Here is a 16,124-nt window from a genome sequence, read left to right as displayed (position 1 = left end):
TTTGAGTGCCATTATGACTTAGCAAACTCTAAATGTTTGGTGCTACTATTAACCAGTAGAAGTGAGTTTTCAGGTATAGTTAAGGGAAGCCCTTATCTCTCATGTAATACTGCATGAGAGCTGCTTTTCACTGGCTTCCTTTCTTTATAAAGAATTAATAGAAAGGCATGAGGTGAGGAATTTTTTTTTAAGAGCAAGCTGTTTTCAGTGCTATCTTTCTTCACTGATAATGTTACCCTTCAGTAAAGGCATCACTGGAAAGTGGTGTTAAAACAATGCTGCTGTGGACACTGATACATAACCTCATTATAATTCCTCTGAGTAGCCCAAGCATGGCTTTTTCAACTTGTGTAACTATTCACACTGCAAGTGTTAGAAATGTGTATATTCAATTGTTTTTTCAAGGTCTGCTGAATCCATCATTGAAGATATTTATCATGGAAGAAGTGAGCCCTATGGTTCTGAACTGCTGCATGAATTTCTTAAATTATTACCAGAAGCAGAGGAGGTAAATAATGGTTTTACATGAAATTTATGTTTTTGTAGAGTTCTACTGCCTGGGATTCCAACATGAAGGTCTGTAAAAGAGGAATCCCAAAGCCTTCCTGCGGCCAGGGGATAGGAAACCACTGAGTGCAAAGATTTAATCTTCATTTGACATGTGGTATTGAGGTTGCAGTGTAGTGATTCCCTTCACATCAAGTAATTTCACCTACTGTTTAAGGTGCTTCTTAATGAAAGCAGTGATAAGGTATTTTTGTTTCTCTGATGTCCCTTATGATGTCCCTTTTGTCCCATAAACATTTTAGCAAGACCTGGAGCCCTCCTGTGTGCAGATAACTCTGCTCTTGGGGGGGGTCAGAAAACTCAGAATCAAAGTATATCCTAATGCAAACAAGTTGAGTTTCACTTCTTTGGCACCTGCCTCATGCTTTCCCATTGCAGTGTCTGCAAGTTGAATATTGGTAGCCCTATGCTACGGTCTCTTCTCCCTTCTGGTTTGCTGCCTGCTTGGAGCATCTGGGATCTGCCTGCTCCTGGGCCCAGGTCATTGGGTTCCAACAGGGCAGAAAAGCTTCTCTGCTGTGCAGCACCCATAGAATTTGCTAACGTGGCTTAGTGCTCTAAAGGAGACATGTTAGAAGGCACAGAATTACCAGCATCACCTTCTGCAATGTCCCTGTGCTCGCCATATGACCCACATGCAAGTGCTGCTTTCTCCCCTCCCAGTCCCAACCTTCAAGTCCATTCACATGATTAAAGAGGTGAAGCTTCATCAACTGACCTGGGAGCCCTGCTTAATGATGCACGGTTCCTTGTCTGCTCATGTATTTGCACTGACCCATTTGTATGTACTTGAGAGAAATGTATACCACAAACTTGACAAAATCAGTGTTAGAATTGCTTGAGTGCTTCACGTCAAAGTGATGGCTGAAACCTGGGAAATTGCTGGTTAATGTCCACATACAGATCAACCTCAACTCATATGCCTTACCACTTCAAGGTCATACTGTCAAAGCACTCTGTTTCCTGTGTGCAGCAGCAAATCTCAGATCAATCAACAGCAAAACACATTGTGTTATTTTGCTGTCAAATATATAACCCTAACTTGGGTGGCTTTTACAAGGAATCTTGTAAAAACTGTGTTACATTATTATATTTGATTAACATATTTTTTAGAGTTGGGGGATATCAACAAGTTGAAATGTAATTAATCTGAAAAAAAGAGGCAACAGTAGTTCTGGGAGGTCAAAACTATTCCCCCTTCCCTCTTTGTTTGAATTTCAGTACATATTCCTGTATTTAAACAGAATTTATCTCCTTCCTCTGAAGGAGTCAGCCAGAGGAGAACAGTGAATTTCTAACTTAAAAGAAAGTGACTCCTAGTTACCTTGGTGTATATTCAGCAAATTAGACTGAAAGAAAGGTACATTTTCTTCTTCTCCTCTTTCTGGTTTAGATCTTGGTTGTTATTTTACGACAAGTAGAAAATCTTTCAAATAGCATACTTCTATGTGATATAAATGTTGTAATTCAGCTAGAATTGTAATGTAAATTGTTGAATTTTATCAGAATTTTGTCTGCAATACTCAGCTAGATGCTTTAGATATCCAGTAGGTGCTGCTAAGAGTGAAAAGGTATATTTATTTCCTAGTAGATGATTTGACAACAGGCCTGCCTCTCAAGATAGTGGGGCCAGAGCACTTAAGAAGTGCTTTTAAGGAGGTGCTTGAGAAATTAATAGAAGAGATTTTATGGTGCAGAGGAGTATTAGAAATTAAGGGGCATTAGACGTTAGATTTGTTGCTGTTCCCAAGGGAAGGCTGGAAAGAGGCTTGTTCCCAGCGTGCAGGTATTTGTATGTATTTAATTAGTTCCATGCTTCAGAGGTCTCATTGCTCAGCGTCAGGAAAGGGAAAGACCCCCTTTGCCTTTGTTATTCTCCCTGTAACTGTTTAACTTCTTGGGAGTTTTCCCTGCGAGAGCTGGGGTAGGAGGGCAGGACAGGGAGAAGATCCTGAATGTGAGGGACTGATGCTTCTGCTGGTGTGGAAAAATGTTTCAGTGCTTTCATGTCCTCATGCTTCAAGTGTTCAAAGAATAAGTTGGTCCAATAACTTGTTTACTACTGAGGCTCCTAAAATTTTAGTGTGGTTAGTTAAAAAATTTGTTATCTTTAGGAGCCTCAGAGCTTTTGTTGTTTGTCTTTCTCAGCATTTTTTCCCCTTAATTGTATGTTAATTGTTCTTCTTGTATGTCCCCTTCTTTTTTGTTAGTTTATTATCTGCCTCCTAGTCTGAATACCTGTCTCCTGGAATAGTGATTCACCGTTTGCTAAGGGGAAGCCATCAGAACTATACAGTCCCTCTCCACATACAAATAATCCAAAATCACTAGAGATATCAGATGAAGTGGTGTTATTTGTTCTGCTGTTCCTTATTGTGTTTAATAGTCCCTAATTTCTTTTTGATCTGGTTGTCATATCACATGAGATAGCTTTGGCAAGGTGTCATCACATTGGCCTGTCCCTGCAGAATGTTGTAACCGTCCTCAGCAAGGGTTCCCTGGGATTACCCTTAGATACTTCCCCTTCTCCTAAAGACCTGCTTTGTTGTTGTAGGGGTTGAGAATTACTCTGAGCAGAGACTTAAGCAGTCAGATCCTAAAAGGTTAGTTGTTATTCAGTTACTGGTGCTGTCTTGGTGTAACCATGGGTGGGCTTCTGCAGTTTCTCTTTGTATACTCTTCTTTTCAGCAGCTCAGGTATTTACAGTCACATTTCCCAGTAGCACAGTTGTCTTGCAGGTTGGAATGAGAGCCAAGTACCCCCTGCCAGGCATGTGCTCCACCCCAATAACTGTGTTTGGAGATGTCTTCTACTTTTTTTTTTATACAGTACCATAAATCCTTAGTCTGTGAAAGTGAAAGGAGGGAGAGAGGAACACCATTCCTAGTCATAGCTGTAGAAGGGGCAACTCTGGACTGTCACGTTTCTTCTTTTTACCAACAACCTTTACAGTTTATCTAGGGTGAATAAACACGAGCATTATACTCCAATCTTATCTTATCTAGAAGTGTTGTGATATATAGTCACATTACCTGAATGTTCCCTGGTCACCAGTTTGACGTATGTGACATATTTTACATCATTTCAGTCCATATTATCTCAGGCAGCTGATGGACATTCCAGCGTCTTTGAGATGGAACAGCTTTTGGCAATGGAGGCTAAGTACTCGGGCTAACAAATACATTTAACATCTGTTGTCTTTAAAATTATTATTTTTGCAGTATTGTAATGTGGCAACTCTGTTTACATGCAGAAATAGGTGACAGTACTAGTAATTTTCTAGCTGTTTTCTATGAAAAATCCCAACAGCTTTCATAGCTGTTGGAATTTTTGTGTATAAATGGCAAATACTGGCTCTTTGGATGTTTTTGTCAAACTGAATAAGACCATTATTGAAATATTGGCACTGCTGTGAAGTCTTTTGTCAAACAGAAAACGTTTGGGTATTTTCAAATGTTTAATTTGAAAAACTTGACAAGTTATTGAAGTTGGCAAACCTGGAGCTTGCTGCAAGGTTCCACTCAATGTTTTGTTCAGGGCTGTGGGTGTGGCACCAGCATAGCTATCGTACAGCCATTAAAAAAAAAGAACACAAAAAGGTATAAAAATTTTCAATACATTAACATGTAAGATAAGATCACTGATTTTGTGTAAGCCTTGTTAGAAGTCCTGCTGTTTGTACCTTACTGTGGTTAGCAGTTTTGTAAGAAGAAGAAATCTCCTCTGCTTCATCCCTTTTGCAGCTCACATTTTTTTCCAGGGAGCCTTTGTCTCGAATGAAGCAATGGCCGCCTCTGCTATATCACTTCTAAAAAGATTCCTAGCTGTTTCTTAATGATATCCTGTTAAAATGGCTGACAGCTGTCATTTACTGGCATCCTGACCAAAGCAGAGGAGAAGCTTTTAGCTGCTTTTATGCGCATATCATTGCACTCTTCAGCAGGCCCAGACTGGTAAAAGTTGAGAGAGTCCAGTGTTTAACGAGCTAGAATAGCCAGAATTTGTACTTTAAATATATACAGAAGAGAGCATATCATACTGCTAATCAGCTCACCCACACACATGCACACCCAGGTTATCAACGCAATCTCTTAACTTCCTTTATAATGTCTCAAGCCTGTCCTTTGCTCATATACTCTGTTTTAAAACCCTAGTCATCTGTCACCTGCTTTACTGGAATTGTTTCTGTCTGTCAGCTCTACCGTTTTCAAACCATATTTGTGTAGTTAACTGCCCCCTCCTTTCCTCGGCCAGTGCTGTATATGGCTGACCATCCTTCGTAGCTTTCATCTCCTGCTTCCTTTTTCGCCCCTTATGATAGCTGCAGGTTTTTCTCCTTTTCTTTTTATCATTTGCTGATAGAGGTTTGCCACTGCCCAGGCATGTGCCCCATGGTGCCTCCTCACCTAATACATCAGCTGCTTTCCCATGTGCCCATTCCACTGTGATGTCTTTTGGGGTTTTGGTATTTTTTTAACTCTGTTTTTCTTTAGTGCCCTGAATGTTTGCCATGGTATGGAAGTATTAAAAAAAAAAACAGAGAAAATGTTTACTCCTCTGGACTATTGCACTTGGCTTTACTTACTTACTTATTTGTAACGTGGGGAATATTGGACTTATTTGATCGGAATGTGGGGAAATACTTAGTTACAAGCATATATGAGGATGAGTGGTGTACTGATTTATATTCTTCTTCAAAGATCCTGCATAGGAGTGCAACATATGTGGTTTATGCCACAAAGTAAAATCCCACTAGTTGTAAATAAGTGCTACTGGTAGCTCAAAACTGACTGAAAACTTGAGTGGCAGGAATGCAGTACCTTTCCTGTCTGTGAGGAATAATGAGATACTTGCAATAGGCATATCTACTCCAATTGTTCACAAATCAAATCAAAGATCAGGCTTTCTCTGTTTCATAACTGTTTTTAAAATGAAGCAAATTACTTATGTGAGAACTTTCTGTATCTAAAATCTAATTTAGTGTGCATGGGCATGCATGGACAGTGCAAATGCATATTCCATACACAAATATAATGAAAAATTAAATTAGTAGCTCTGTGCCCAATTTGAGTAATACAGAACTGGGCATACAATGTAATTATGCTCTCTTGCATGTATACATTACACTGCCGTATCTTGGTATGTAGCTGCATACTGTGGTGGAGAAGACTTTGTTGTGCTTGAAGAGAGGAGCTCGAGGCCAGAACTGATGGAGTTATTCATTGTGATTTTAAAATAAACCAATTTTTTAGCTCTTTTGTGTCCTCAGACTGATTATAAACCTATCTATTATATCTGTTAACATGATTAATAGTGAACATTGTTGTCAATCCCCATAGTTTTTTTGCAGTTCCTGGCTGGATTTGGTATTTGAATGTGACCCCAACTTCTAGGACCCATCAGAGAATCTCAGTTCTCTTTGGGAAGACTTGGACAACATGGCTGCAGAGAGAAGAGGCCAATCCCATGGGCTTTCGAGTAGCCTCCCTTGGAACGTGTAGGAGCAGCCATCCAAAATGTGTTTCAGTACATTTTAGCTTTCGGGTTCAGAACCTGTTCTTTTAGTCTATAGGTGGTGTCAACTAAGTCACATAACTTTTTTTTCCCCTGCTTCATGGTGAGATAACTGGTCTTTTTCAATTATTAAATTTGTAATAAAGAGGGAACACAAAACAAATTGTTGTCCTAACTTTACCTTAGCTATTCCCCAGACTATTTACTATTTTAAGGCCAAGTTAACAGAGGATTTAGTCTCCTGTGTCAAAAACTTAGACACGTATGGAGAACTAGGCTATGCTGTGCTGAATTCCAGGATGAAAAGGACCTTATAAATAGCTTTTGTGTTTCTGTTTTGCCTGTTTGTGGAATGGGTCACTATCCTCCACCTTGCTCGGGTTTTGGGCTTGTCAGGTGAGCTTCTTTGCTTCTTCTTGTAAAGGTAGCTTTGGACATCTAAGGCAAAGACAGTAGGGGGTTAAGATGGCTGATGTGGGCTGGAAAAAGTGTAACCAGGAGGTGAGCACATCTTAGTTTTAAGGCTGATTACACAGACTGTCTCTTCGGTTGACTATTGCCCAAAGCTTTTTTCATTGTGACATTCACACCCCATCCTACCCATCCGAAGGCAGCCTTGTCAATGACTTCTGTTGTGCATGTATAGGTAAGTTCCTCCTCTGGATGAATTCTAGGATTTAGTGCTCCCTTGTACCACTCCAGGCATTTTTCCTAATATAATAGGGTAGAAGAAAGAGGATTTCATCCAGTGTCTGTAAAATTAACGTTCCACATAGATAAAATTGATTGCTACTTACTGTCAAAAATATATTTAAATATAGTACAGGTAGCATGAATACGTTAATATTCCTGTGGGTATCTCAGGATCTCTTGTTGTTCACTTTTTGTGCATTTAAATCTTAAAACTGCATCTTCTTCTAATTGCCTGTGGTTTATAAGATCTTGATTTTGGTGATTTGGAGTGGGTTTTGTGGTGGGCTGCTTTTCTCCCCCCCCCCCCCCCCCCTCCCCCCCCCTCAAATCTGAATGCCTGTATCCTTTTCAGGCAAGCTTTGATACTGGCAACATACTAAAATGAGGTTGGAGAATTTGCAGTTTTTGTTGTTTAGGCTGCAGACCACTATTTTTTGGAAGCTAGGTTAAAGAACACCTGCAAAGACTAACTGAGATAGTAGATGTCTCCCACTCACCACTTCATGATGTAGGAAAAAGTGTTTATTTTGGTTTCGTTTCTTGCTCGCTTAACACCTTAGAAATATCAGGAATGTCAAGTCTCGTCTTTCCTGTTTTTTTGTTGGCAGACTTCTTGAATGACTCTGTAAATTAGGAGTTTTCTCAGGCCTCAGAAAAATGGGTATGGTGTTTGTCTTTAGAAGGAGCTTCTGTCTGAGTGTCATGAGTTAAATGGGGGAGTGGGGGGCGTGTTAGGAAATGGAGTTAGATAGCCTGAATATAAGTTGCTCTTCAATTAGAATTCTCTTTCTTGGTCATAAGTTTTTGTTGACATTTGTTTGTTGGGTTTTGGTTTTGTTTTGGGGGTTTTGTTTGTTTGTTTTTTAATTTGAAAAGGAAGTTTTTTCTATTCTGGGTTTAATTTGTAATTTTCATTTTGTCTTTCTTAATGTGCTCTCAACATTTCTATATTTCTATGGTAAGGAAAAAAAATGGGAATAAAGCAGAACAAAGCTGTTAAAAGAATCCTTTTCTTCTGCTAGTCCAGAATTTATTTTAAATCCCTGATTTAGCATAGCATATATTGTCTTCCACTACAAATCAGTTACTTCTTTACTGTGAAAGCAGAAAAATAACGTAAGTGATTAATTTGGAGCCTGATGCTTTAAAAAAACCTGTGGATATCTTGCTAAATCATGGCAACCTGGTAACTGTTGATGCCCTGATGTAGTGTGCCTCTCTCCAGGATAGCTTAATATGCTTTCTAAAACTGAAGACCATCTGTATAAATGTGGTTGTGAATGGGCTTTAAGTGTAATGTTATGAAAAGGAAGGATGATGAGCCTGTGTGTAAATCAGTGGAAACGCACAACTGATACTGGCTGTGAACTTGCTGGTTGAATGAAGAAATAGTGTAATTGAGAGTGAGCTCTGCTTTTGGACACAGTTGCTGTGTTGGAAGATGTGGAAGAAATTCCAGTTACACTTAAACATATGTGCATGTATTTTTCCAGTTCTTCTATATAAACAAATAGTAAGTATGTGGGCAGATCAGTGGCTTCCAGATCATGCAAATTTATGGATTTTGGTGGAGCTGGGAAGGAAGATCGACAAAATTAATGCAGTGATATTTCCTTTGCATGTAAATGGTGTTCTCAAAGCACTGACAACAAATAACTTAAAATGCAAGATTACATTTATCTTTAAAATATTTCATATGAATGAAAAAAAAAAAACCAAACTCAAGAGCATGAAGTTTACCCCTTAAGAGAGTTTTAGAGGAAATGGTTGAAGCAAGTATCTGGGCAAAAAACCCCATAACTTAAACCTTAGCTGCATTGTGCCAGACATATCTAGGCAGTCCTATGCTGGAAATGCTGAACACAGTTAACTTTAAGCTATGCCCAAATGTATATCACAGTTGTTGAAGAGTTGAGTATCATTTTTCAGACCATCACTTAAGCAGCTATTTCCTGGGCAAACAGCTAGAAAACAGCAAATGGACCAGTCAGAAAGAAAAGAGCCAGTTCTCCTGGGGAAACTGGAACAGCAATGTCCTAAACATGAGAGCAGTCATTGATCAGAAATCAGAACGATGAATCGGAAATCAGAATCACCAATCAGAATGATGGCATTGTATTTTTTCCGCTGGACTGTGTAGCTAGGTTTTTGGGAGAAGAGTGATATTACTGGTTTTATTTTTTTGTGATTGGGGTGTGTGCAAATTACAGGAGCTTGGACAGTGAAGCCATTCAGTCAGTCACTGGCTGGACTTTTTAATGCCTCCTGTTAAATTTACTGCTTTTCAAGGTGTTTCCTTCCAAAGTCAAGTTAATCTTGACCTTTGATAAAATTCTTTGCTAGTGTTTTTTTCTCTTTTCTAGGTAAAGAAATTAAAAGCCTTTGATGGAGATGTATCAAAACTGTCTCAAGCTGATTCCTTCATGTATTTACTAATCCAGGTGCCAAAGTAAGGAGATAGTAGGTTTATTCTGTTCACGATAAATGTTCTCTTTTGGCTGTCAGTTCTGAACCTGTTTGTTTGTGTGCTCCAGCTATGCTCTTAGGATTGAAGCCATGGTGTTAGAGAGGGAGTTCTCACCCTCCTGTGCTTCTCTACAGGATGACATGAAAATTATAAGACGGGCAACAAAAGGTAATTAAGCATGTTGGGACATGCATAATACTCTTGTTTTTGTTAGCATGTTAATTAGTCTGCATTATGAAGACTAGAGCTTGAATTTCAGGTACCTTAGCTATTAAAAGGAAGCTAACTCCCCTCTGACAAATGCCATCAGGGCGTGCCTGGCGAATCTTTGCTTCCAAAATCAAAAATCTGGAGACTCTGGACACACTAGCAATGAGTTCATGACCAAAGCCTACAAGCAGTGTATCTGAAACTGACAGAAGCAAAGGTGTCCATGGCCAAATTAGGATAAATTGTCTTTTGGGTACAGTTTGCTCATTCATGCATCGCTGTCTCTCTGATTGAATGTGGTTGTTACACCTCTCTGCTCATTCTTTCAGAGATCCATAGAGAAAATCACTGCATAGTTTTGAAATTTCTCTATATGCTGTTGCTTTTTGAGGTGGCAGTATTGATGGGCTAAAATCTTTATTGTAGAGACTTAATACTATTGCTGTTCCTTTGTTTTCTGTTTTTATTCTCTATGTTTCTCTGCATTTCTCTTTTGTTCTCTACATTTCACAAGTTTTGAAATGCTGCATCTGGTTATTCGTAAGGTAATCTGGTGTCTTCTACTCTGCAGGAAAATAGTTCATTTCCTGCTTTCAGTTAAACATTAATGCCTTTTCAAATGCCTTGAGTGCCTATTTGTCCCATTCCTCAATATGAAATTCCTATTTCATGCTGGCAAATTTTTTGACAGGCTACTAGAGCACTGTTTAGACTGCTTCTAGTGGTTTAAAAGGTCACAGTAGTAAAAATATTCAACTTTGAACACCAGCGCTGAGGATAGTCATTTTTAGTGAAAGGAAGGGGAGAAAAGCCTGGTGTGGTTTTTCCCACCAGTGAGGACTGAACTAGTCCTTTCCTGACTCAGAAAATTGTGCCTTAGCTTAGGCTGAGGTTTGAGTTTGGCCTTTTATTGGGACCTCTTTCAATTGTTCTTTGTGTTTTGAGAAACAGACATATGTGAGGGAATATGTTATGTATAAAAGCAGCCGCGCCCTATTGTCCTTCATGTCCTTCACTCAGGACATCTGTGAACTGATGAATTAATTCCCTCCAGAGGAGACGCTTTGGTCTCCAGCTCCTGCATCAGGCCAGTCATGCAAATCGGACTGACTGAGCTGCCCTGTTTTCCGTCCACTTGTCATGTGCTCTTCTCCATTTGGTCTTTTCACTTCAGGGTTTGTTGATAGCCCGCAGTTGTTTAGGAATTATGTCTACTTTTCTATTCCTATCCCCTGTGTTTCTTTCCTTGTAATTAAGCTGAGAGAATATTTACTTAAACTCTAACACTGATAATCACTAAGGGTTAGGATGGTCTAAATAGCCTGATGGATTCTCGTCTAGTCTGCAAATGGATGTATCTCATAGTGACGCTGAGCAGGCTCTTACTATGCAAAATCTTTAGAAGTTGCCTTCTCCTCTTGACCTTATGAGATTTGGTATTCTCTTTTGTATTCTCTCCTCTTTCTTCCTCCTTGCTTCCTCACCTATAGCTTGTTAGAGCAAAGGTTATTTAATTAGTTCTACGTTTTTAAGCTGCTAATACTGAAATCCAAAGATACAAGGGCTGTCTGCTTCCAGAACGATAGATTAGTGTATTGTGTTGAGCAGTTAAATGCAGGGTAAATTATAGAATGTGAACTTTGAAGCAAAATAGTTTTTTAAAATTATTTACACTGCAATCAAAAGGATTCCACCTTTTATTATGTTCATCTGTGTAAAATATAGTACCTTACATTAAAACCAGCTCACGTTATTTTTCTTGCCATATGGGCACTTGCAAGTTTGGAGTTACTTGATTTGCTGTGCCACTTGTGTAATGCTAATTTATTAACTCTTTACAGTTCTGAATTTCTGTAACTTATTTCTAAGGCAATCCCTCTGGTGACTTTAAGCACATGTTTTGTGTTCATATGTGGCTGGGTGAAAAGGTGTATGAATTCAGATAGAGCACTCCTGTGCATTTTGCAAAAAATGGAAATATGTACAAAACAAGCTTCTGTGATGGAAAAGCTTTAAAGGGCAGTTTTGTTCCATTTGACTCCTTGCATCACACTGAATATAACTTTGTGCTAAATGATCTTTGATGTGACTGAAGTGAAATAAATGCTGCTCTGAGTTGGTGATCATACAGAAATAAAATGATGATTCATAGTGGGAGTGGGATAAGCAAGGAAAACCTAAACATTGCCTGTTATCTTTTGAGGCCTGATGGCTAAGTCTCCCAAAAAAAGAATAATTGTTCAAAAGCCCAATCCCAGCAGATGGCAAATGGATCCTGCAGGGTGCAGAACACTTGCCTCACACTGGAATTAGTAGGTGGTGAGGATACTTAACCACTTGCATGAGACACTTTGCACATTGAAGAATTAGGCTCCAAATGTTTTGTTAGCTGCTGGGGGTTGCCTTGGAAATACTACACTTGCTAAGCTAAAATCTGAACATATACTTGAGGTTTGTCAACTGTGCTTGTGAATTTGAATTATATAGTACCATTTTTTTCCCCCAACCTTTTCAGTTTGTTGTAGTTTCCTGTTAAAATAAAAATTTTCACCTTTAAAAGCTTGAGATGAAGAGGAGTTTGGTAGCTGACTGTGTATATTTCTAAACAATTGTTAGACAGCAATTTTCTTGTTCCTTACAGAGTTAATGACTTGTGAGGAGCTGCATTCCATATTGCACTTGGTCCTTCAGGCTGGGAATATTATGAATGCGGTAAGTGACATCCAAAATGGAGATGGCTGATTGACCAAACTTCCTTGTTAGTACTGCAGTCCATTGATGTCATGCCTCAGCTGCGTGCTTGTTTCTTTTTAGGGAGGTTATGCTGGCAATGCTGTTGGATTTAAACTGTCGTCGCTGCTCAAGCTGGCGGACACAAAAGCAAACAAACCCGGGATGAGTCTGCTGCATTTTGTTGCTCTGGTATAGAAAAACTATTTTTTTGGTAATAAGCAACTGCTACAAATGTAGAGCCATAGATGATAGACAATAGAAGGGGCCATGTGCCTCAGAAAAAGCAGCTTTTTTACAGCTTTGATCCTAATCTTCACCTTTCTTCTCCTGCCACAAAAGTCACTAGTTTACCTATGTCTGGTCTTCCTATCCAGAAACCCACAGAAAACTTAAGGTTTTTTTATATCATGTAAAAGCTTGCCTTCATCTAACTTCCTCATTGTAGCTTTTCTCTTATTGCCCTGAATTCTTACAGTGTGGAAGTGTCTTATTTTGATAAATATTCTTTCAATCTTCCTGTTGAATCTTTTGAGCAGTGTTTTTGGTAGAGTTTTGGGTTTTTTTTCTTCTCCCTTGGTGACTGACATATATTTTTAAACCTGCTGCAGACATTTTTCAAGTTATTTTTCCTTCCTTTCAAACTTCTTGATTTTAGAAGGGAGAGAGTTTAAATGCTTCTATACATGACTTTGGTTATCTGTGTACAAACTGGCTTAACAGATTTCCAGTCAGCTAACAATAGGGTATTAATTGATGTTTGTGCAGGAAACATCGTATCTACTTGAACAATGGGCATCAGTAAATGGTTCTTTCCCTGACATTCCCTATTAATACATGTGGCTTGTGTTCACTGGCAGAAGCAGCTATTATTGTACACTGCAAAATGGAAGCTGTTGTTTGAAGTTCCAGTTCTGATCCCTGCCTGTTGTTAAGGGGTGTCCTCTGCTCAGTTGTGTTAGGATTGAACGGGAAGAAAAACAGTGTAGGAGAGAAACCTTTAAGTGCCCTCCCAGAGGCTTTAGAACTGCTGGACTTAGGGACTTTGGCATGGTGGTAGAATGTTAATGGATTGTGTGTGTTTTGGTTTTGTTCTGTTTGTTTCAGGAAGCCCAAAAGAAAGATGCTGCTCTTCTCAACTTTTCAGAAAAGATCAGGGATGTTCATGATGCCGCCAGGTAAGTCAAAAGAAAACCGAGAACTTATGGTTAGACTGTGACTTGAAATTTTCTTATTTGTGAAGCAATGAAACTTATTCAGAGAAGTCTTGGCACAAAACGTGAGATCTTTACAAGTGTTTACTATAGCTTTGAGGGCTTCATTTCCATTTGTTAGTAGAAGCATGCCTGCAATGTGCCTTCCGGTATGAGGTTTTTTATGACATGATCTCCATAGGTTTTTGGTAGTTTTGTCTGTGTCAAATACATGTGCATGTATGTTACTTTTAAGGGATTGAACTAAAAGCATGTTACTGTTTCTCCTTAAACCAATTTTCATCTGTCTCTGAGCAGGCTACAATACTCTTCCAAATCTGGTACCAGGTACAGGTACTGGCCCCGGCTTCTGTTAGATGCTTTTTGATATTTCGTTTGCTTCTCCATTTCTGTCTTGGATGGAAGATCTGAAGGGTTTGGGGCTCTGTATTGTTTTCATCTTAAAATCTCTAGCTGCATAATTTTAAACTGAACCTGATTTGTACCTCAATAGCTGTATTTGCTTTTGTGAGACAGTGTGATCTAAAACCCAAAACTGGAAGCTAGCAATGCTGGAGTTCTGTTCCCAGTTTTGCTACTTCCTTGCTCCTGAGCTTTGGGCAATCTATTTACATTCTTTTCCCAGCTGTAAAATGGATCCAATCTCTTAGATCTGATGCAGGGTTAAGTAATGTCTGCAAAGGACTCTGAAAGCTTCTGAGGAAAGGAGTGGCCATGGAGTTAATCAGAAAATTTTTGAGGGACCACCTGTGTGGCTCTCTGCCATCCAACCCACACACCTTTTTGGCAGTCTGCCATGTGGCCTGCTGGGGAATGTAGCTTCCCTCAGCATCCAAACCCCCTGGCAAACAGCAGGGGAACAGGCAGAATCCCAAATCTGGTGATATTTTTTTTCTAACCACTTTGTTCTTTGATCACATTTGTTAATGCTGAAAATCTTCTCTTGTAACTCATGCTGAAATCTGTTCAGGGAATGCACTCTCTACAGGAATATGAAACAAAATGAAATACATGTCTCACCATTGGGCATGAGGAAGATTGTTACTAGAGAAAACTGTCATGTACAAGTTGCTCATAAATCCTCCCAATTAGAGCATGTTAAAACAACTACCATTATGTTCTTTTTTTTTTATTGTCTTGCCTTCTTTACTTGTAGGCCATCCTCTTCCTCCTTCACAGGCAGAAAAGTATAGCCTGTATTTTCTACTGCTTTTCTTATTTGCAAAACCACCCGTGATCTGCCCAGAACAGGGAACTAACCTTTGCAGATGAAGTAAGCAGAAAAAAACAGCACAGATTATATTAATCTATGTGTGCACTGACGAATTTATGCATGCTGTCACTATCTGCTGCCATGTGCACTTCAATCAATCTGCCACAAATTCTTCAGCTTTACTGTTTTAAAGTCATGCTGTTGGTGAAATGACCTTAGTTAGGAGCACGTGTACAGTAGTTAATTTTTATCAATTTGGAAACTGTAGTGCTTCAATTCCTAGGCAAAGCTCAGTTCTCTTGTGAAGTAAATGCCATAGGTTTAGAAGCATTTACCCTCAAAATGACTGAGAGATTTGGGTGGGAGTTCCCGTTGTATGGAACATGGGTCTCCCAGGATAAAGCTTAGATTACATCAGATCAGAGCTCTTTCCTGTGGTCTTCGATTTCTGAGTTACCTCTCCCCAGGAGCAGCTCTGCTGCTGGTATGTGGTAGAAGGATGAAGTGTTATAACTGCTGGGTTGAGACTGTGTAGGCTGCATTGCTGTGACTGCTTAGAAGAACGTAACATGCAATTTCATTATGCCAAATGCTACTGCCAAAATGGGTAGTCCTGGCTGACAATCCCTTGTGACCCCCTTTTTGTGCCAGCTACTGCACTCACACATTCATGCAATCAGCTGTACCAAGCACATGATCCATCTGGAAGCAAATTGGTTTCTTCCTTTTCCTAGGTTAATTTTCAGTACACAGATGTGGCTGGCCGTCTAGAAAATGAGTGCTAGCACAGGCACCAGGGAGAGAGAAGCAACACCTGGTCAGAGGCAGGGCAGCATTACCCTTTCTTGTGGGGAGGCTGGGTAGGACTGGCTGGAGTTAATCGTGAAACCACACCCCATGGGAATCCTTTTCAGGTTGCAAATAAGAAGAAATGTGCTTATCTCTCTCCTAACTTTCAGTGTCTACTCTGGAAAGATTTCCTGAACAGGCAGGTCTTGTTTGATAGCCAGGTTGCACCTCATGTTAAACATCTATTTTTGAAGCATATTGTGGCTAACCTGTGGGCAACTCCTTCCCCCTCGATAAACATTCTCTGTATATGCTATTTTTGCTATTTTTAGGTTATCCATTGATAATGTAGAAGCAGAGCTCCACTCGCTGTCTTTCAAGGCAAGATCTGTTAAAGACAGCATTCGGCGAGACCCAAAACTCTTTCACCAGATGGAAAGCTTTCTCCAGGTTTGTAGGATATCCGTGTTAATGTGTTACTGTCACCTGAGTACAGGAGCGTTCCTCAGCTCAATGTAAGTTGTGTGGACATGTTAATAAACAGAAGTGGTGTTTTAATATGTGTACCCTATCAGTTGTACAAAAGTGTTCCAGCTACATGCTGTTTGTCAAGTAAGAGTGTTGGAAGGACTGTGTTTTTTACAGGGAGGGATACTGAGTGTACATTGCCTGAGGCTTGTTAGGCAAGTGTGTTTAATGCCTGTGAAATGACTGATGAAGATCAGT

At 39.5% G+C, this 16,124-nt stretch overlaps 1 protein-coding gene across 2 annotated transcripts in view; it reads left to right on the top strand.

Annotated features, from left to right (window-relative positions):
* Positions 1 to 16,124, top strand: part of FHDC1 (FH2 domain containing 1) — a 37,673-nt gene that overhangs the window by 12,539 nt on the left and 9,010 nt on the right. For both annotated transcript variants that reach the window (XM_075500446.1, XM_075500447.1), the window contains exons 4-10: positions 406 to 508; positions 9,139 to 9,224; positions 9,310 to 9,410; positions 12,094 to 12,164; positions 12,267 to 12,374; positions 13,290 to 13,360; positions 15,731 to 15,848. In XM_075500446.1, coding sequence (XP_075356561.1) covers positions 406 to 508; positions 9,139 to 9,224; positions 9,310 to 9,410; positions 12,094 to 12,164; positions 12,267 to 12,374; positions 13,290 to 13,360; positions 15,731 to 15,848 — 658 coding nt within the window. The remainder of the gene's footprint in view (positions 1 to 405; positions 509 to 9,138; positions 9,225 to 9,309; positions 9,411 to 12,093; positions 12,165 to 12,266; positions 12,375 to 13,289; positions 13,361 to 15,730; positions 15,849 to 16,124) is intronic.

The sequence above is a fragment of the Mycteria americana genome, chromosome 4, assembly GCF_035582795.1.
Source record: "Mycteria americana isolate JAX WOST 10 ecotype Jacksonville Zoo and Gardens chromosome 4, USCA_MyAme_1.0, whole genome shotgun sequence".
Taxonomy (NCBI): domain Eukaryota; kingdom Metazoa; phylum Chordata; class Aves; order Ciconiiformes; family Ciconiidae; genus Mycteria; species Mycteria americana.
This window is presented reverse-complemented; position numbering and strand designations above follow the sequence as displayed.